This window comes from Diabrotica undecimpunctata, chromosome 7, assembly GCF_040954645.1.
Source record: "Diabrotica undecimpunctata isolate CICGRU chromosome 7, icDiaUnde3, whole genome shotgun sequence".
NCBI classification, from domain to species: Eukaryota; Metazoa; Arthropoda; class Insecta; order Coleoptera; family Chrysomelidae; genus Diabrotica; species Diabrotica undecimpunctata.
This window is the reverse complement of record NC_092809.1, coordinates 31,241,386-31,263,526: the sequence shown is the minus strand read 5'-3', so window position 1 is coordinate 31,263,526 and position 22,141 is coordinate 31,241,386. Positions and strand designations below refer to the sequence as shown.

At 32.5% G+C, this 22,141-nt stretch overlaps 1 protein-coding gene across 1 annotated transcript in view; it reads right to left on the bottom strand.

Moving 5' to 3' along the window:
- Positions 1-3,377: 3,377 nt before the first annotated feature.
- Hs3st-A (Heparan sulfate 3-O sulfotransferase-A) overlaps positions 3,378-22,141 on the bottom strand; it is a 67,274-nt gene continuing 48,510 nt past the window's right edge. The window contains exons 5-6 of the mRNA XM_072538769.1: positions 10,065-10,489; positions 3,378-3,995 (exon numbers count right to left, since the gene is read on the bottom strand). Of these exons, the coding sequence (XP_072394870.1) occupies positions 3,857-3,995; positions 10,065-10,489 (564 nt within the window). The 3' untranslated portion in view covers positions 3,378-3,856. The remainder of the gene's footprint in view (positions 3,996-10,064; positions 10,490-22,141) is intronic.

Below are 22,141 nucleotides of genomic sequence, written 5' to 3'. Positions count from 1 at the left end.
AAGCTCTTGAAAAATAAGTTTTTAAAAGTTAGAATTCATTATGAATAATGTGAAAGATGCGTGAAGAAAAGTTCTATGGAGAAGCGTAAAATCTATAAAATAAAAGGAAGTACAAAGTGTGAATAGTTCCAAACTAACTAATACGTTTTATACCGAATATGTTGATGCGTTAAAAGAACAACAAATACACCATGCAGGAATAGGCATTCTTAGGAGGATAAGAGAGTCGCAAGCAGAATCTTGGCGTTATCTTTTAAAAACTTAATAACAAAACGTGTATATTATATTGTAAAATGTTATATAAAAATACTTTTCTATTTCTGTTAACAAGGTATGCTGTATAAAATTAAATTTTTGATAAAACCATAAGTGTTTACTTTATTAAAAAAAAAAAAAAAAATTAGTGCGGCTTTCCTACGACACTCTGTAAATCTCCAATTTATAATAATTGAGCACAGGGAATTAAACAATAGTAAAGTTGCCAATTTTCAAAAATTTTCAATTCAGAAATCTTTATAACTAAAGCAAGTGTTTATTTTTTCAGTATTTTTCATTGAATTATTTAAATGCAAAATATCATAGGCTTGCCTGCTATTAAAATCTCAATATAATTGAAATACAAATTTACAATTATTGTACAGAAATTGTACAGTATATGACGTAGTTTGATGTGCTGCACAATTATTTGTAGTTATAGATTAATTGTGTTGTGTAACTATTGTATTATATGGGTGAGGAACTTTACATACTTCTACCATATGTAGAGTCCCTCAGGGAGCATATCATGTGGCCACTAAAAACTGTCAACTCCTCTTCTTTATTAATTAACAGGGTGATTTGTGTAATTGACCATTTATTTCATTTTACTGTAGTGTTTATACGGCTCATTTGATTTTTTTAATTTTTTCATGATACAGTACACTACTATCAAGCATTCGACTGGTATTAGCTAAACTAAAAAATTCTAGGACTGGCTTTGAAAAAATTAATTTAGGGATTCGTATTAAATGTTACACCCTGTATAAATTTTTTTAAAATACAATAAGTGATTTTTAAACTACATAAATAGCCAATGAAAACGACATATGCGACAATGTTGTCGCACTTTTATTAAATTTTTAGTGAACGATCAAATCTTACCAAAAATAGAACAACCATAATGAAGTATCAAATTATAAGGTATTAATTTAAACAAATGTTATAAATTTCAAACATTTTAATTAAAATGAGTTCCTACATCTAATACATAATCTAATACGTAGAAAATAACATCTTTACTGTCACTTTGTATTATCTCTACGATAGAATCAATTGTTTTTCAATTTTAAATTTTTACTCATAGATCGTATTGGGGCATTATTTTCGATAAATAATAAATTAAATTGATTAAAAAGTCAAACCTCTTGTATGTGTTAGTTTTTGTTGATTGTAAATGATTAAAATTTTATGTCAAATAGTAATACATTGCATCAACTGTACTAAATAAAAATAAATCTAAAAAAGTTTAAAATGAAGGTTGGCATTGACCGTTTGACGTTTCTTGATATTTTATACCCATTGTCATTATTGTCATTATCAATTGTTATTTATGTGTACAAGAATACATATTTCTTCTGTCATATCTACGTTAAGTACATTGTGTTAGTTTTGGTAGAGCTTTTGTTACTTTCGTTCAAAATGCCACATCAGTTTTCGACCACAGAATATGCAGACATAATATTTGTTTATGGATTCTGTAATGGGAATGGTAGGGCTGCTAGTACAGAATATCGCAGGAGATTTCCTAATCGTCGAACTCCCAGTCATCCAACATTTGGGTCAGTTTTTAATTATTTGCGAGAAAATGGCACTTTTCCTAGTGGAACAACAGAGCGACATGTAGATGAAGTGCAGGAAGATGACATTATGGACGCCGTTACTATGAACCCTACAATAAGCACTAGACAAGTAAGTCGAGAACTCAATGTTACTCAATCAAAAGTAAGTAGAGTCTTACAAAAAAATAATCTATACCCATATCACATTCAAATGGTTCAGCGACTACATGCTGGAGATGAGATCGATAGGTTGGAATTTTGTAGATGGATTAACAATAATCAACCAACGCTATACAGGACACTATTTACAGATGAAGCCCAATTTACCTGAGACGGGATAAATAATTCACGAAATTCACATGTGTGGGCAGAAGAAAATCCCCATGCTATTCGAGAACGTCGTTCTCAGTTAATGTTTTCGGTTAACGTGTGGATTGGTATCATAAATAACCAATTAGTAGGTCCTCACTTTTTTGATGGTCCTTTAACAGGGCAGGTCTATTTGAACTTTCTACAAAATATTTTGCCGAATTTGCTTGCCAACGCGAACGTTGCTATCCGAGGGATGTATTTTCAGCATGATGGGGCACCCCCACACTTTTTACTGGCAGTGAGACAACATCTCAATAATGTTTATGGCAACAGGTGGATAGGACGTGCAGGTCTTATTTCGTGGCCTTCAAGATCCCCTGATTTCAATCCCGTTGATTACCATATTTGGGGACGATTGAAGCAACTAGTTTACGCAGTAAATATTAATAACCGACAACAATTAATTAATAGAATTATACATTGTTGTAATACTATTAGAAACGATCCCCAGAGTATCCGTAATTCAATACGTCAATTAACAATTCGGCAACAAAAATGTGTACAGGCTGCAGGGTTCCATTTCGAAAATCTATTTTGAATTATTCTTATTTTGTTACCATTATTGTATCTTTTCCAGTTCTAATTTATGGGTTTATCATAACTATGTACATATTTTTAGTTTTTTTTTTTAATTGTTCTTCGTTATTGTTAGTAGTTACTGTTTTTTGTTGTGCAGTGACTCAGTTTATCATTTCAATTAAAATATTTGAAATTTATAACATTTGTTTAAATTAATTACCTTATAATTTGATACTTCATTATGGTTGTTCTATTTTTGGTAAGATTTGATCGTTCACTAAAAATTTAATATAAGTGCGACAACATTGTCGCATATGTCGTTTTCATTGGCTATTTATGTAGTTTGAAAATCACTTATTGCATTTTAAAAAAAATATATACAGGGTGTAACATTTAATACGAATCCCTAAATTAATTTTTTCAAAGCCAGTCCTGGAATTTTTTAGTTTAGCTAATACCAGTCGAATGCTCGATAGTAGTGTACTGTATCATGCAAAAATTAAAAAAATCAAATGAGCCTTATAAACACTACAGTAAAATGAAATAAATGGTCAATTACACAAATCACCCTGTTAATTAATAAAGAAGAGGAGTTGACATTTTTTAGTGGCCACATGATATGCTCCCTGAGGGACTTTACATATGGTAGAAGTATGTAAAGTTCCTCATGACTCACCCTGTATATAAATTTGGGTGACACGTTTTGCCAGGATTACAGTTTGTTTGAATTTGATCGTAGGTGTATGTATATTGTGCAAAGTAAGTTTGACAAACAATAAAAAATTATTAAATAAAGGTGGAAACTGCGGTGATTATGCTTCCGCTTTTGTATTCCATTTTTGCTATACATTCTTATGATTCTGTTTTGCATTTCTATAACTAATGATAAACACTCAAATAATAAAAAATAAAAGACACCCGGCTAATATATGCCTTAAATCAAAAACATAAAGAAGGTAAATGATTAAAACTTAATATTAAAAACCTTACGTCCATAAACTTTTCATTTAAAAATCTCTTTTGTCACGAGGTTGTTATTAAAAATATTTTTTTGATGAGAAAAAACCAATGAAATAAAGTATATGTTTTAAATATTTACCTTCGAAATTGATTTAATAAATTTAACTAATCTAAAGGTAGACGAAACATTATTCTTCAGGCCATCCAAGGTCTTCACCAATCAGTTCGTAGAATTTCTGATTGTGCTCCCCAAAATACTTTCTGAGTCGTGATATTACCTCGGGGTCGACTCTTGGGTGTTTTCTTCCCTTAGTTTCTCTTAGACATCTGGAACATTTAAAAATTATTATTAGCCCTCGAAATATTATAAAATTAGTGCAACATAGTTGCAAAATAAGTATTTTTCGATCATGCGTAGAGCGCATGCGACGGACAGAATTACTAGTTATAGTGTATTTTTATGTATGAGAGAGTAATAAAACAATAAATTATGTATGCAAATCCCTAAACTGTTGATACGGGTGATTCAATGAAAAACAGATATTTGTCAACAAGTTTACAGAAGTATATAGGAAAACAATTTTAAATTGAGTATGACCATCAGGTATAAAGGTTGGAGCAGAATAGAATACAATAGTTGTGAGGTTTACTAATCCCTAAATAAGGTTGCCAGTGTCGGAGTATGGAGGTTAACAGGTACTAATGAATTTGCAAGAAATGTAAGATGTTTATTTTATTGGTTATATATAACCAATAAAAGTTTAATAAGTACCTACCTATTTGCAAAATAAAGTTTAATTCTTTAGATAAAATAAAACGTTTTATTTTATCTATTTGCAAAATAAAGTTTAATTCTTTGCCTATTTGCAAAATAAAGTTTAATTCTTTAGATAAAATAAAACGTTTTATTTTATCTGAAATGAGTGCATTCCACGAAGTAAGGGTTTCAACAATCAAACATTTAATTCTTTAATTCCAGGAATCTACGACAGTAATTGACTAGATAATTACCTTCTAAACTTATTCCACAGAAAATGTGATAGTGGGTTTTTCCATTTTGTATATAGGAAGGTCCAAGTGACGTATTCAAAATTCTTAACAGTTCACTAAAAGTAGGTACTTCAGTTGCAAGGTGCAGTTTATCGTGTATACTAGTGTTATGGAAAATTTGGAAGTGCCGTGTAAACGCCGAAAAATTGGTCCTCTAACAGTTAATGAAAAAACATTAATATTTAATTGTTTTAAATCATTTACAGACAAACGTTTATGTGAAAGTGTTGATGAGACCGTTGAATTAGTTAGCAGTACACTTGGTGTTGGGAAATCTACGATTTACAGAGTTATTAAAGAAGAGAAATGTGGTAGTTTTCAAATGCCACGTAATGCTCCAGGAAACCAAAATTTCAAATAGAATATCATTTTAAAGAAGGACTTCGACGGAAAGTGCATGAATTCTTCTTTAGACAAGAATTTCCAACATTGGATAAAGTTCTTGTCTCAGTTCGAGATGATAAGGATTACTCAGAAATGAGTCGAAGTACGTTATGGAAACTTTTAAAAGAAATAGGCTTCCGCTGGAAAAAGAATCCCAGAAAGTCTATTTTATTAGAAAGAAGCGATATTGTCATATGGAGAAGACATTTTCTAAGAACCATAAAGGAAATGAGAAACCAAAAAAGAAAAATATTTTATCTTGATGAAACATGGATCAACGAGGGTCATACACCAAATAAATTTTGGCAGGATGAAACTGTTACAAGTCAAAGGCACGCTTTTGTAAATAACTTATCTACTGGTTTAAACCCACCATCAGGAAAGGGATGCAGGCTGATAATAGTACACATTGGCAGTTCAGACGGTTTTGTTGAAGGTGGTTTATTAACTTTTGAATCAACTCGTACCGGTGACTACCATGAAGACATGAACGCTGATGTCTTTCAAGAATGGTTCGAACAAATGATAGATCTTCTTCCTAAGAACTGTGTAATAGTAATGGATAATGCAAGTTATCACTCCAGACTTATAGAAGGACTGCCCACAACCAAGTGGTTAAAAAAAGACTTGCAGAATTGGCTGAGTTCAAAAAATATTACGTACCATCCCAGATCTATAAGAAAGGAACTTTATTCGTTGTGTGCCCTTCATAAAGAAAAATTTAAAAAATACGAAATTGATGAAATTGCCAAAAATCATGGAATGACAGTACTTAGATCCCCACCATATCATTGTAAATTAAACCCGATTGAACTGGTATGGGCACAGATAAAGAGTGAAGTTTCAAGAAAAAATACCACTTTTAAAATTCATGATGTTAAACAGTTGTTTTTGGAGGCCGTAAATAATGTAAAACCTGAAAACTGGGAAAAGGCAGTAAATCACACTATTAAAGAAGAGGAAAAAATGTGGAAGCTGGACAATATTACTGATAAAATGATCGAGCCAGTTATTATAAATCTTGGTTCTGAAAGTTCATCTTCTGAATCTGATTTGGATTTGTAACAAGTAGCTGTAAGTTTTATATTAATATTTTTATTCATCTATTTAACATACCTTAGACGGTTTTAAAAACTCTTTTTCGCTTTTGTAATTTTTAAAAATTAAAAAAAAATGTGAATTTTTTAAAACTCTTTTTAATGTAGGCCAGTCAGTTCTAATATAGTGTGTGATAAAAGAGGTCACTTTTGTTTACATACACAGAACACTTTATAACACTGAAATAATTCATTTATTTTTTACAATTATTCAAAGTAATTTTTCAATTAATCTTGAGCACGCCCATGGAGTGGTCGGAGCTACCAGTTAAAATTATGCTAATTACTCTCTCGTTCATAAAAATAAACTATAGTTATAATTAATCTTCGCTCTGGCAAAATTGAACTAATCGATCTCCCCTAACGTTTCTGTTATGATACTAATGCCATAGTTTTAAATATGTTCTCCAACTCTACTTTACCATAACTTTGTTGCTCTTTGTTGCTCTCATCGCCTTTTCTATGGTATTAAAAACTTATCGATTTCATCTTAGTCTTTGTCTGCTGTTAAGCCGTAGACTATAGGTTTAGAATATTGCGTTTAAGTTTTACTTGCATTAAAATTACTTGATCTGAAAGAGGAGTGTAGTTAGGAATGGAATTTTTAATTTCTTGGATACTATAATTCCGGATCTAGGACAATTGCCCGAAAACAGTTTCTCGAAAGACAAATCCCCGAAAGCAATTCTCCAAATGGACAATTCCCCGAAACACGAATGGACAGAATGGACAATTGCTCAAATAGACAATTGGCAGAAAAATAATTGTCCGAAAAGAGAATTGACCAAAAAATATATTTAAATAATTGTTGCTTTACATGTATTTTCTATATACTAATTCGGTTACTTACGTGCTATTTAAATAGTTATAATTGCTTAGATTGTGTTCGACCTAGCTACCCGGTTAATTAATTTATTAATATAAAATAAATTTGATCTTTATATGTATTTCCTATATACTAATACGATAAATTATATGCTATTCCCCGCAAAAATGGAGGGCAATTTTCCCTTGCTAATTGCATTTTAATGTTTTCTTTAACAAAGTGATTAAACTGCTAACGAGCGTTCTAAATATTGTATTATTTGTTTCCTGTTCTTTTTGATAATAATATCTTAAAATAAATTGATTACCTGATTACCTGAAATTGGGAAATCCCACTCTTAAATACTTTATAAGTACACCCCAATAACAGAGATTACAATCTGTGCCACTAGTCTTAATACTAACCAAAACAACTAAATTTCATATACATACTTGAACGAAAGTTTTCTATTGCGTTATTGTCAAAACTCTGAGCTAGGGTCACGGCTTTGCAGTGTGTACTTAGTGAAAAGGGTAAGAGTAAATTATTGATCGACGGTATCTTTACCAGAAAGATAAAGAAAAGCAAAACATTTATTGGAAGTGTGATAACTATAAGACATTCAAGTGTAAAGCTCGTGTTATAACCTTAGAAGATGCAGTAGTAAAAAGAAGTGGGACATACAACCCTATAGCGGATGCAGGGCAAGTGGAAAAAACAAAATTTTTTAATTGAATACGTAAAAACTCTAAACAAACCCAAGATGGGCCACATCATATAATATCCACTGCATTTGTTTAGCTTAGTCAAGCTACAGCTGCCACGATTCTAAAAGTGAGCAGCATTAAAAGAACAATACGGCGTGTACGAAGTAATCAGCAAGCCGCTCCGGATTTACCTCTTCACAGAAGAAACATTGTTTTCCAGAAGAGAATAAACTAACACAAAATTGAGAACAATTTTTACTATTTGATTCAGTCAAAACATGCTTCTTCTGGCAAGGTCACAACACTGGTTTGCCGACGGAGCTTTCAAAACTGTACCTCACATTTTTTATCAACTATATACAATCCACGGATTAGCAAAGAATACTGCGATTCTTTTAGAATACGCACTACTACCTAACAAGAAAGAAGAATTTTATGTTCGGCTACTTTCAAAATTAAAAGAACTTTTGCCTGGAGCTTCGCCTGTAACCATGTTAACATATTTTGAAAGTGGTGTGATAAGTGTTATAGGACAAGAATATCCCGACTCAAGACATCGTGGGAGCTTTATCCATTTCACCCAATGTCTCTTTAGAAGAATTCAGTCAGACGGATTAAACAGAAGATATGACACTGATTCAGATTTTGCTTTAAAGCTGCGATTATTGGCGGCCTTAGCATTTGTTCCTACTGCAGACGTAGTGGAGGCATTTAAAACGATTTGCGAGCAAGATGTGTTGCCAGTAGAAGCCCAGTCAATAATTGATTATTTTGAAGATACCTAGATCGGGCGTTCACAAAAAGGAAGACAACCAACATCGTTTGCCCTTATTTTCACATGATCTGAGGAATTGTTATGATGGGGTCCAAGAAAGTTTACCAAAAAACAAACAATTCCCTACAAGGATGGCATCGAGGGTTAGAATAACAGATTTCCTCAGATCATCTAAACATTTAAAGATTTATTAAAGATATTCAGCTGGAGCAGAGCTTACATAAACTTCAAATTAAACAGCATATAGGAGGCTTGGAAGACCCTCTTACACGTAAAAAATACGGAGATTGTGCAGAGCGGATTGCAAGTCTGGTAAACACTTACGACCCTGCGAATACTTACGAATTCTTGCGGGGAATAGCACATAATTTATCGTATTAGTATATAGGAAATATATATGTAAAGATCATATGCATAAACAAATTTAAAAAATTATTAAAAATTAAAATAAACTGTAAAAAAAATAAAACATTTAAAAAAATTACTACAAAATAAAATAAACTGTAATAAAAATTCAAAAAATAAAAAATCTGAAAATAATAACAAATTGGATGTTTATTCCAAGTTCTAAATACGCCAGCGGTACGCTGCCAGTTCTAACGCTGAGTAAAGTGTGAAGGGAACATGGGAATAAAAAATATATATTATAATAATAAATTAATTAACGGGATAGCTAGGTCGAACACAATCTAAGCAGTAATAACTATTTAAATAGCAGGTAAGTTGCCGTATTAGTATATAGGAAATACATATAAAGCAATAAATATTTAAATATATTTTTTGGTTAATGCTACTGGGGCAATTGTTTATCTGCCAATTGTCTATTCGGGCAATTGTCCATTTGGAGAATTTTCCATTCAGGGAATTGTCTTTCGGGAAACTGTTTTCGGGCAATTGTCCGCGACCCTATAATTCCAACTCCGTGGCGATGAGTCTACTATCGTTACCAGCATAGTAAAACATTCACAAACAAACGCAGTTTCGAGTCCGAAATTTTCCAGACCCTGGCCATTGTGTGTCGCTGATTTCCAATATATCTATCTAAATTCTCTCAATTTTCTGTATGTTGGCAATATCTAAATTTCCAGCGAAATACAAGGTTTTCACATTCTTTACTTTTTCATTCTTCACAGAGGAAGCCTTGTAGTCTGGTGCTAACCTTCCACTGGCGGATCTTGGACCCTGAAATCCATAATCAGTAGTACTATTTCTTATATTAAGTACCATGATAGTATGACTGGGGGTACTAACAGTGTCTTTAATGTGGTGTTTCTCCATTGTCTTTTGCATTCTTATGCAACAAGAGTCAACAAGAGTTGTTGAAAAGTAATAAATGTAGAAGAATAGCCCCCTGAGTCACGTGATTCTTATTCACTACCTCAATATACATTAGATAGTTTAGATATGGGACTTTCCTCTTATAAAAAGAGGAAGAAAACTTCCATATAGAACTTGTATGAAAAACATAGACATTATAACCCTTGTGTAAGTGCCCTTTTATTACGAGGCACGTAAAGGAAAATTTAGCAAATTGTATTAGGTTTTGTATCCGATTTTATTGAACTGATATGAACTTACCTGTCAGAAGTTTCATTTCTTAGACAATAAAATCCCTTTGTCTCATTAAAATAAAAATTATGTGTGCCTATCCTCGGTTCAAGTCCCAAAAATCTTTCTATCTTCTGAATCTGGCTCACGGGATCTTCAATTAACAAATCTCCATTGACGATAAGCAGTTGGTCTCTGGAAAACGCCTCCAGCCATCTGTGAATGTAGTTGTGGTAGATGGAAATCGTCAATGGTCTGTAGGATTCATTGATGGATCCGTTCGCGAAAAGCGCCATCTGCTCGAACGACTTCGGTGGTTGGTTCGGTAGGGATGGAGATGCTGTGGCCGCGTTTGCCCGGAGTTGTGTATAGTCGGAGATAGCTCTGGTGACCGGTTCTCGAACAATCAGAAGAAGTTTTATGCTAGAGTTCATGGCTCGGATGCGTTCGGGGACCTAAACAAAAATAGTTAAATTAAAAAATTATAATTCTTTCGTAAAGTAAGTACAATTCCAGGAGGATTAAATAATTCTAAAGTTACAATATAGTAGCAGTTAATAAGTAGTTACAATAAGTAATAATAACTCTAAATATTTCCTTGTATGGAGTTTAGAGTTTAGTGTCTACTGGAGAGAAACATTTAATGGCAGAACAAACAAAGTTATATTATCTTATATCACATAAAGAAGATATACAGTGATGGGTGTCTTACCACCCGGCTTTTTAACGTAAGAGATAGAAAACACAGTTACCTTATGAAATAAAAAGAGATGAAACTCGTAGAGGTGAGAAATAATCGGAAAAATCTATAATTTATATTACATTACATTACCACTAACGATAGTCTCACACGTTTAGACGTTAGATTCGAGCTAAATCACCTCGGTCATAATTATTATGAGTAACGTCGAATGTGTGACGTATTTCCATTTTTTAATTTCGCATAAAGTTAAAACTGATTGACCACAATAAAGCAAAAATGTGTAGTGATTATTTAATCTAAAGTTCTAATTAATAACCAAGAATAATTTCTACTATGATTTGAGGAGTTTCATACACTCTTGTCGCGGAATAATTATAAATCCTTCGTGGATTAGTGGTAAGAATTCGACATTGCGATACAGACATCGCAGACGATTAGAGTTCAAAACCCACATGTGGTTTCCTTTTTTTTTTTAATAATTTGAAATTATGCAAAGATCGTTTTGCTTTGAATCACTAAACAAAACTAAACAAAAACTAAAGTTAAAACAAAAAATCTTATTGACAAAATAGTATCGTCGTACATTCGAAAATAAAGTAAAAACTTTTAAAGAATGTTTAAATGAGTAAAAATTCTACAAAAATAAAAAAATATCCGTGGCCACTAATCAATCGATTAGGAAAAGTCGTACTGAGATATTCACTGACGATGCGAGAATTATGTGCAGGACAACCATCGTGTTGAAATCATATGGAATCGAAAGGTATTGGTAAATTACAAAGGGCTGGGACAATTTCATTTTGCAGAAGTTCCAAGTATTTCCGCCCAGTCAACATACCGTTTATAAAAAATGGACCAATGACATGATTCCCTATTAGGCCTCCCCAAACATTTATTTTTCGAAGACGCTGGGTACAAGCGACATAAATCTGACAAGGAATTCCTCGAGATCAATACCTAGCATTGATTGAATTGTGACGGCCATGCAATGAAAACGTACATTCATCGGTGAACAAAACGTTCTCTAAAAAATGTTCATCTTGATGTGACATTTCCATTGCAGTTTGCCAAAATTCTAAACGTCTATATTGATCCCCAGGGAATTGTTCGTTGGATTTATGAAGTTTATAGGGACGGTATCGATGTCTTTACAAAATTTCACCTACTCTAAATCTTGGAATTCCACATTGTTCTCCGAGACGAGGTGTTGATTGGGTAGGATCTTGCTCAATACTTGCACAAATCAAAGTGTCCCCTAGTTTCAAATCTGGATTTACCTCCCTTCGTCTACGAAGTCCTCTTGGATCGAACACGGATCCATAAGTAAAAAAATTACGTATAATAGAATGAATTGTTGATCGTGCTGGAGCCGGCCTATTTGGAAACATATTTACAAAGTGTTGTCTAATCATGTTGTCTGATAATCCATTCACATGCCAGACAACAATTTGCACTTTTTCCTCGACCGTTAAAATCCTTTTCACGAATTGTTTTTTCAATAAAAATTTCTGTTTACCGTAAAAAACACTTCTCGATGTGTTATTATTTGATAACTTGGCTTATTTGAAGGCTTGATGATTTGGTTAGCTATAAAGCAGGTAGCTGTTCGCGCGCATCCATTCCAACATCGTCAATTGTTTTGAAAATCATTACCTGTACAGAGGAATTGATATTAACACTGAGATTTTAGTGATGGATTTGACATTAAACAGTCTTCAATGGATTATTTTCCATTCACAACTGAAGACTGTAAAACTGGAATTGAATTTGAAATATTTTGTATTTCTATTTTATAACATTGAAATAAGAATAAATTGTAAATAATGAGTTTTTCGAAAACTTGTTACCTAATATGTATCATATTTTCTATTATTTTTGATTGAGTAAAACAAAAATTTTTACCCTTGGTGTGAATTGAACCCCAGTCTTCTTATCGATAGACAACGTCTCTAACTATTACACCAATTCTAGATACAATAATTGTTTTCGGACTGATCATACCTATTTAGTTTAGTCAAATATTTCAGTTAAGTTATTTTTATTATTAAAATTACTACTAATTAATGTTTTTTACTATAATATATCTTAATATATTTAATCATTTATTCTAACATCAGAAATTATTAAAATAAAATATTTTCGAGGTCATCCGTATATTTATGACTGAAGTCAAATAGACACGTATAATAACTAGCCTTATATCCTACTATCTCACAACTTAATCTGTCTTCTATCCTTTCCGCTATTTTGCCGGGTGGTAAGACACTCATCACTGTATATGATATTATATAAATATTATAATATTTTTATAATTTTGTTTATTTACTGAATATTTTGGATTTTATCTCTAAATAACTATCGAATATATAGGTACTTGTGGTTTATATAGATACTAGTGAACAAGTAATATGCCACTTCAAAAATTTATTAATGATAGGATATAAAAAGAGGTGAGAAAATATTATATTTTTACAATAACTTAACATAAATTTTAAAAGGCCTAACTTTCAAAAATATATTATGAATAGAGTTCAGATTTAAAAGAATAACGAAACGCAAAACAGTACTTAAAAATCATAAAGATTTCATGAAAAAAAACAGCATTTTATTGTACAAAAAATACATGAAAATAAGCATAAAACATAGTATATAATAATTTCTAAGGTTAGCTTAAGGACTAGTAAGTCAGCATCATCCAGCCTTAAAAGTCCACTTTGAACGTAAACCTCTTCCTCGTGTTTCCAATTCCGTCAATTTCATCTTGCGCCACTCTCATCTAGTTTTTATTTTTTCTTCTTAAAAGTGTTTCTGCTCCGTATGTCATAACTGGAAGAACGCATTAATCAAATACTTTACTCTATAGGCATGTGAGCAGCTCGCTCACTTTTAAAAGTTTCTCTTAGTTTTCCATATGCTGCCCACTCGAGACCGATTTTTCTCTTCAGTTTATGGGTCTGATTATCTAATAAGAACTAGTAAGCACCTATTCATCATTATCAACCTGTATGCGTCCGCTGATGGACATAGGTCTCCATTAACTCTTTCCATCTGGCTTTGTCTTCTGGACAGTCCTCTGATCCGTATTGATTCTTGTCTTGGTATCCACTCCAAAATACGTTTTGTCCATCGGTTGTCTGTCCTGCCCAATTCCATATTCGCGACGCGATTTTTTCGATGGCGTCTGTTGGTTTTATTCTACGACGTATTTCTTCGTTTGGGATTCGGTCTCTTAGAAAGACACCCAAAATCTGGCGCTTCATAGCCCTCTGAGTCACGTGAATTTTATTCACTACCTTTTTTGTGAGTGTTAATGTTTCCGCTCCATAAGTGAGTACAGGTAACACACACTGGCCAAAAATTTTTCTTTTGGGGCATATGGGTACATGCGATTTAAATAATAGTTTAATGTATCAAACGCTGCCCATGCTACTCCAATGCGACGTGGGACCTTACATGTCTGGTTATCTCTGCCAACCGAATTTCATGTCCTAAGTTCTTATACGTGTGGGGTATAGTCCCCCATTGGGCGCGTCCCCGGGTGGAGGATGGGGGAATGTCTCCCAGATATGGGTGGTACCGGGGAAATGAAATACCCGGCGTGGACCAAAAACTAGCAAAACAGTAGCGTCTGATCCAGAGTGGATGGCGACGAACAGCGTCTGATCCAGAGTGGGCGGCTGATACAGAACTCACCAACCCGTCTGGCAAGCGAGGTGTTTTAATGCCAAAAAACCCTCTTCGGGAAACATGTCAAATTATGAAACAAACGGAATAGGACCCCAGGTGAGTAGAGCTACTAACTCGGAATCTGGGGGAGACAAGAATTATATTATATTAATTATATTTTTTCAACGCAAAAATCCATGGTTAAAGACGTAACAGCCCTAAATCGCTTCTCAACTGGTAGCGACCATAGACTAGTCCAAGCCAAGCTAATCATTGATAATAGATTTGAAACTAGAAATAAAATGGAAAATAATCAGAAATTAGACATGGAAAAAGTAAAACAAGAAAAACAGACGTACGAAGAGAGAATAAAGGAAATATTGCCGACCAAGGAAGATATAGAACACAAACATATCGATGAAATAAATATGATATTTACTGAAACTCTAATGAAAGTGGGTTCAGAAATAGCACAGAGAACAACAAAAAAAGAAAGTTTCATATCACAAGAAATAAAGATTCTTATGAACACAAGAAGAACATTACTAGAACAAGAGGACAGAAATAAAATGGAATACAAAGAAATAAACAAAACTATCAGAAAAAATATCAAGGAGTGTAAACGGAGAGTACAGGAAGAAAACATAGAGAAAACAATTGAAAAAAATAGAAACATGAAGTGCTTAAACAGAACCTGGGAAACATACAAATTAATAGCATAAAGAACAAAGAAGGAGTGAAGGCCAACAATATAAAAGAAATTTTACAGATAACGTACGAATATTATACAAATCTCTATAAAACAGAATAAAAAAAACCCAAGAAATCCGTAATCAGTTACAACTGAAAATAAAGAACCTTAACTCTGACCTAAAACCAGAAATCAGTAAAAATCAAATAAAAAAGGCACTCAAAGATATAAAGAATAACAAATCTCAAAGTCAGATGACTTGAAGAAACACGCAGGCCTGAAGTGGATACAAACTGCCTACAATAGAGACGTGGAAGAAGGAAGAGGAGGCCTATGTCCAAAATTGGACAGCAAGGGCTGTATAGATAGATAGATAGAAGTTCTTATACGATGAAGTCCGCACAATACTCCTTTCATCAAGAGCAATATCTCGATTTAGCAGCAGATTAGTCATTATTTGCGTCTTGTTCATATTTTAGTCCGACCTCCAGGGAAGCGTGATATAATTTTTCAAACACTATTATTGCCTCATCCGTACGATTGGATATAAGGATAATGTCATCTGCAAATCTCAAATGACTGAACTTCTCTCCATTTATATTGATACAGGTCGTTCAGATGTGCCTTTTTACAAGTATGTTGTAAAAGTGTCGTGAACAACTTTGGAGAGACTGTGTCTTCTTACCGTACTTTTTGCTGTATACAGAATTTATTTGTTTCTTGTTCAGATAGTCTTACGTTAGCTGTGGCATTGTGGTAGATATATTTTATTATATTCGTGTAGCGATGGTCTACCGGCATTCTGTCAATGCTTTTATTATTTTCTGATGGCTTATGGTATCCAATACTTTCTCGTAGTCAACAGATATCAGTGCCAATAGTTTGTTGTATTCTGCAGACTTCTCTATCAGGTTTTTTATCACTAGTAAGTGATCGTTAGTGGTGCATCTTGATCTAAATACAGCTTGTTCTCTAGACTCATAGAAGTCTTATTTAGTGTCTAGTCTTTTTTGATAATTTTTGTGAAAAGTTTAATAGGTGTGAAAGCAAACTAATAGGACGGTAGTTTTTAAGATCTGTTATGTCTCCTTGCTTGTGTAATAAAATAATGACTGCATTGTTTCATTGAAAAGGAGTTTTTCTTTGGAGATGCATTCGGTGAAAAGCTTGGCCAAAGCCTGAATAATTTTATTTCCACCTATTTTGACCGCTTCGATCACTACTCCGTCATCGCTAGGGGTTTTGTTATTTTTTATTTCTAAAAGTGCCGTTTTGATTTCGTATGAAGTTATTTCTGGCATTAATTCTGATCCCTTACCCTTGCCCTTCATCGGTGCTCTTTTACATTACGCGATAAAAGGATTCGATAACCTCAAAGATTTTGGTTCTATAAGTAGTAATGTTTCCATCTTTTTTTTTTATTTTGTACATATTTTTGTTACCTATGTTGTTTGTGTTTCGCCTCAAAACTTTTAAACTTTTGTTTTCTTGAATTATTTCAGTTATTTATGCAACTACTATAATTTTTTTTATTTAAAATATTTTTAAGCACCTATTATACACTAAAAAAAAAATAGAACAAACAAAAAAATACCTATGTTTCTTTTAAATTGATAAGAAATAATTTCTTTCATATTCTGTCCGCTAGACAATAAGTAATTTTAATAATATTGTTAATTTAACTAACGCGTTACTTTATGAACACACACAAAACTATTGTATTTTTGTCCACCCTGTACCAATTTGAATCAACGTGTGATACATTTTTGGAATCAGCGCAGCTAGAGTAATCCGAAAATTGAGACAAAATGGGGGTGTTCCATTTAAAAAAAATGTCGGTCACGTCATTACTCGAAAGTAATTCACCTTGTATATTAGAATAATATTTTAAAATACGGTAAATTAAAATCAAAAATCGACGTGTTTCAGTGTATATATATATATATATATATATATATATATATATATATATATATATATATATATATACAATAAGTAACTTCAAAAAAAAAATAAATCTTTTGGTCACGAGGATATCGTTCAAAGGAGAAATAATAAAAGGAAATCACAGTAATCACGGTTCCATTCCTATATTTGAAGACGTTTCTCTTATTTAGTTTACAAGCTTCATCAGTTCAATCTAAAAGAATACAAAGATGGTAGGTAAGAATATAAAACAAAAACATGGAAAATAACTTACGAATGGTGAGTGAAGAAAGTGAAAGAAAACAACCACACCATTCTCTTAGTATCCGTGGTCACAATATTAAAGTTGCAATATTAGCTTAAATGTTCATAATATGTAGTCGAATTCATGTATAACCATAAGAAAAAGATTACTTTAAAGGTGAAAAAAAAAATGGATAAAAACTACAGCGAGGCACTAGAAAAACCCGTCACATTGTACGTAAAACATATTAACAGTAAAGTGTAGAAATAAAAACAAAAGATTTAAAAAAAAACACATTGGCACAGAGCTGTTATTCTAACAAAGTTAACGTTTAATAAACATCATACGTCACTTTAGGGCGCATCCCAAATTCAAAAATTCCAGCCGGAAAACCAAGTCAAGTTACCGGTATTTTCGTTGAAGTAAATGTGTGTCCTTTCATAGTTGTGCGTCGGAGCAACTTATTGGAAGTATGAGATGAGTATGCGCAATACAACAAGAGCGCAAACCAGCAACGCAGAGGACGTTGACGAAAATAAAATTATTAGATTGGAATGTCTACAAAACCAATTTGTAGTCGTACTCCTTTATATATATATATATATATATATATATATATATATATATATATATATATATATATATATACTTATATACAAGGTATAGTAAAAAAACCATGATGTCAGGTCAGAAGTGCACTAGATCATACTTTATATTTACTTGGATTACATGCAAAAAGTCTATTGTTTTAAAAATTTAATGACTAACTGTAGATGATAATTGAGTAGAGCCCCCGACGGGTAAATTTACTAGTTTACTATAAGCATTATGCTTAGAAATCCGGACTCTATTTATGAACATAGTTTGTCAGTTTATCGCTGACAATGTCTACTTAAATTTTTTAACTTTATACTCCAATTTTAATGATTAAGTGTATTTGAACAAAATAGAATTAAGGAACTACGGGTAGATGGACATTCGTTACAATAAATTTACAATTACTTTCTAGAAATATATCTAGGTACTCTTCGAGTCAATGGACTACACAATAAATGCAACAACTTTGCGGATGTACTGATTCTGTCCAAAAACTACATAGCGTGAAGAAGAGGCTTAGAAATAAATAACCTTATATAACTATTTTTTTTGGTAGGTCAAGCATAGATGGCTTCTAAAAGATCAGTTTATCGTAAGGTTGAGTTTGTTTAGCACGAAAGCAGGTCTTTATTATTTTTATAAAAGACTGATATGTTTTTTTATCAATAAATAAATGGAAAAAAAAATATTTTTGAAGTGTGTAAAATATTTAATTCCTAACTGAGCGCTTTCGGTTAACAAAGCCATCCTCGCTGGCAGACTGTAGCTTTAACTTTATCCAGATGGTCGTCTACCTACACACGTAGCATAAGAAAAAATTATATTTTTTGTGAAATCTAATGTGCTGCCTCTTGGATGTTTTTTTGAAGAACTTTCGAATTTTTTTAACTTGTTTAGAAACAATTTGTAATATTCACCCTGTTTAGTAGTGGAACTCTGACCTTTGACCATAGCTCTGAGGATGGCTCTGTAAGCCAAAAGCAAAAGCGCTCAGCTAGGAATTAAATAGAAGATTTGCAGCATATGTTTACATTACGCTACCTTTTGGGCTTAAGATCAATGCTACTACGTAGACCAAATTTATGGAAATAGGTCGACAGCCGATAATCAATACTATTACCTGAGAACAAAAATTTGCAAACTTGATCATGGGACCACTTCCCAGTAGAGTTTGAACATTATGAAGCGCAGTCTGTCGGAAGTTTGGTGTCGATTGGTAATAACTACACACCGATATTGACAACGATAGTGACTGAAGCCGGTAAAAGTGCTCTGAAGCGGCTAAGAGTGGCTCAATGACTTGAAAAGATTATAGCCATTATATTTTCGGATTGCAAATGCATAATTTTAATTGACTACCTTGAAAATTTTTAAACTATTAATAGCCACTATTACTGTATTTTTTTGCATAGTTATTATTTGTTTGGGTTTATATGACTGCAGCCACTAAACCCATTCACATTCATTCTTTCGCATCTAATCTATCAAATTTCAGTATTTGGGATATTTGTACCAGTGTTCCAGACGTTAATTTATGATATGTCTTGTTATACAAAATTGGTCATAACTTTTACTTTCATTGATTTGTTCCTCTACTCGTAATAATATTTATTTTTATTTTTTACAGCAGCTTAATCGTTTTGTTTTCTTGTATGAGTAATAACTTTTAGCTTTAATATTCTAGAACATTATCGTACATGTTCCATCTCAACTACGTTTTGTATAATGTATTTTTGTTATTAAATCCACATACTTAATACAGTAAAACGGTAATATCGTCTAAAGGCTGTAACGAAAAGAGTATATCCAACTAGGTTATATCGTCGGAATAATTTAAATTTCTTTTACTTAGGAATCTTAGAAGTTTGAAAATAATTCTTAAGTACGTTTTCTTAAAACTTTATGTTATTGCTTTTAATTAAGGAAGTATTCACGATTAAATTTTATAATAGGTTAAATATTCTTTCACTAAAAAAATGTTTTACTTGCTTTTTATGATGTAATAACAATTAAAACAACATTTCCTTGTAAAATGCATCTTATACAGGGTGAGGCAGATAAACGGCTAATTGGAAATATCTTGAGAAGTAAAAGTAACTAAATCATGAAAATTGGAATGAAGAAGTTTTGAAGAGTTAACTGTGTCTAACTTGAAAATATCTATTTGCTACTTACTGTTATACCAGAAGTTGCTTATAACTGCATTGTTTTATAGGACACCCTGTATATTGTTTTATATTTTAGCAATATTCATCTTATTCTGGAGAATTTTTTATAATACTGTCCTATTCCTATTATGAACCGTTTTTGAGGTGTAACGATTTTTATACAAAAATTACTTTTAATACAAAAAGTTTAAATTCCTTAGAAACTTATTATCCATATATAGCTTTATCGTTTACAGTGTAACGATACCTCTACCATTATACAGGGTGTAGTCAAAATTAGCATAAAATAGCCATCCTAAATTTTCGCCTAATTCCTTTATTTTCAAATAAGATTTAAATACTGTGATTCATGTTGTGATTCAATGTGACTATGTTGTGTTAATTTACAACTTTCATATTATAAGTTAAACATTTAACAAATTAAAATATCAAAGAAAATAGGCACCAGCTTATTATTGTAATAAATGTTCAAAGTGTTCATTGGTAGATGATGTTGATTCTTTATGTATTTTGTTAAAAACTTAAAGGATTTTATTTAGCATATCTTCCTCAGTACTGACAAGTTCACAGAATACCTTATTTTTTAATATTTCCCTATTTTTAACATATCACCAAATACAGTAATTTAACGGTGAAAATTGTGAGGATCTTGGTGTCCAGAGAACCGGACCTTTAGTAGCTATCCATCTATCGCTAAATATTTCATCAAGCATTGTGCCCACTTCTCAATTATTGATAAAATGCGTTAGGTTTTCACGGCCATCGTCCAACTTGTTAAACCGTTTGTTCAGGCTGTTCGGCCGTTGTCTTTTAAAGTTAGTTCTCAACGTTTTGCCAACACTAGAAGCGAAACGTGGCTATCTATTGCAGAGGATACAGCCACAGCTGCCCTCACGCGATCGCGTTTCAACACATTTATTAATCTATCAATTAGTGAACATATATATATATATACATATATATATATATATATATATATATATATATATATATATATATATATATATATATATATATTCACATATACACTAATTTATTTTTTAGAACAATAAATTCTGAAAAGGACCGTTTAACCAATACCCCTTTCGCCTCTGATTTGTCCAGTGCGCTCCTCCAACGACGTCCAAAAACAAACCACCAGTGGAACCACGAAGCCAGAAAGAAAACAACAGCCAACACAAAAGAAAACAAACCACGTCCTGAAGAGGTGGAAAACCTAAAACAGGCAATAAACACTACATCCAAATATTCAATTTACGATGGAAACAGAGAAAGATCAATAACTAGCGTTCCTAGATGTATTAGTAAATCGAAAGGAATGTTACTTAGGACATAAAGTGTATCGAAAACCTACACACACAGACAGATACCTAAACAGAAACTCAAATATCATCCAGGCCAAAAACAAGGTATCATCAAAACTCTGGCGGAGAGAGCGAAGAGAATTCGTGAACCACAGCATCTGCAAAGTAAACTTCTTCATATTGAAAAAGCGCTCACCTCTAATGGTTATACCAGAGGAGAAATACATAAAGCGATTAACACCGTTTCTAGAAGAAAGTACGACGAAACAGCATGTATAGACAAAGCGTTCTTGCCCTATATATCGGGGGTAATAGACAGAATTGTTTGAATACTTAAAAAAGCAAATGTAAAGACCATTTTCAAGCCTTAAAGAAAATCAAGGACTGTTTAAGATCGGTGAAGGACAAACGCGACCCATTAGCAACGGCCGGAGTATACCGAATACCATACACATGTGGAATGGTATATGTGGGAACCACGAAGAAACACACAAACACAAGGTTAAACAAACATAAAAGCCATTGTCATTTTAGGACATATCGATAAATCTGCCGTTTTTGAACACGCTTTGGGAAGCGGAGAACATCGGATACTCTTCGAAGAAACGCAGATGCTGGATAAAACATCACAATACTACCCACGGTTATATCGGGAAGCGGTGGAAATATATAAGCATCCAAATAATTTTAATCGGATAGAAGAAGGACTAAAAATTAACAAAACATGGATACCAATATTAAAATCCGCAAACACCCTTTCCGCAAAACACGAAAAAAGAAAAGCTACGAACGACGACACGCCCCCTCA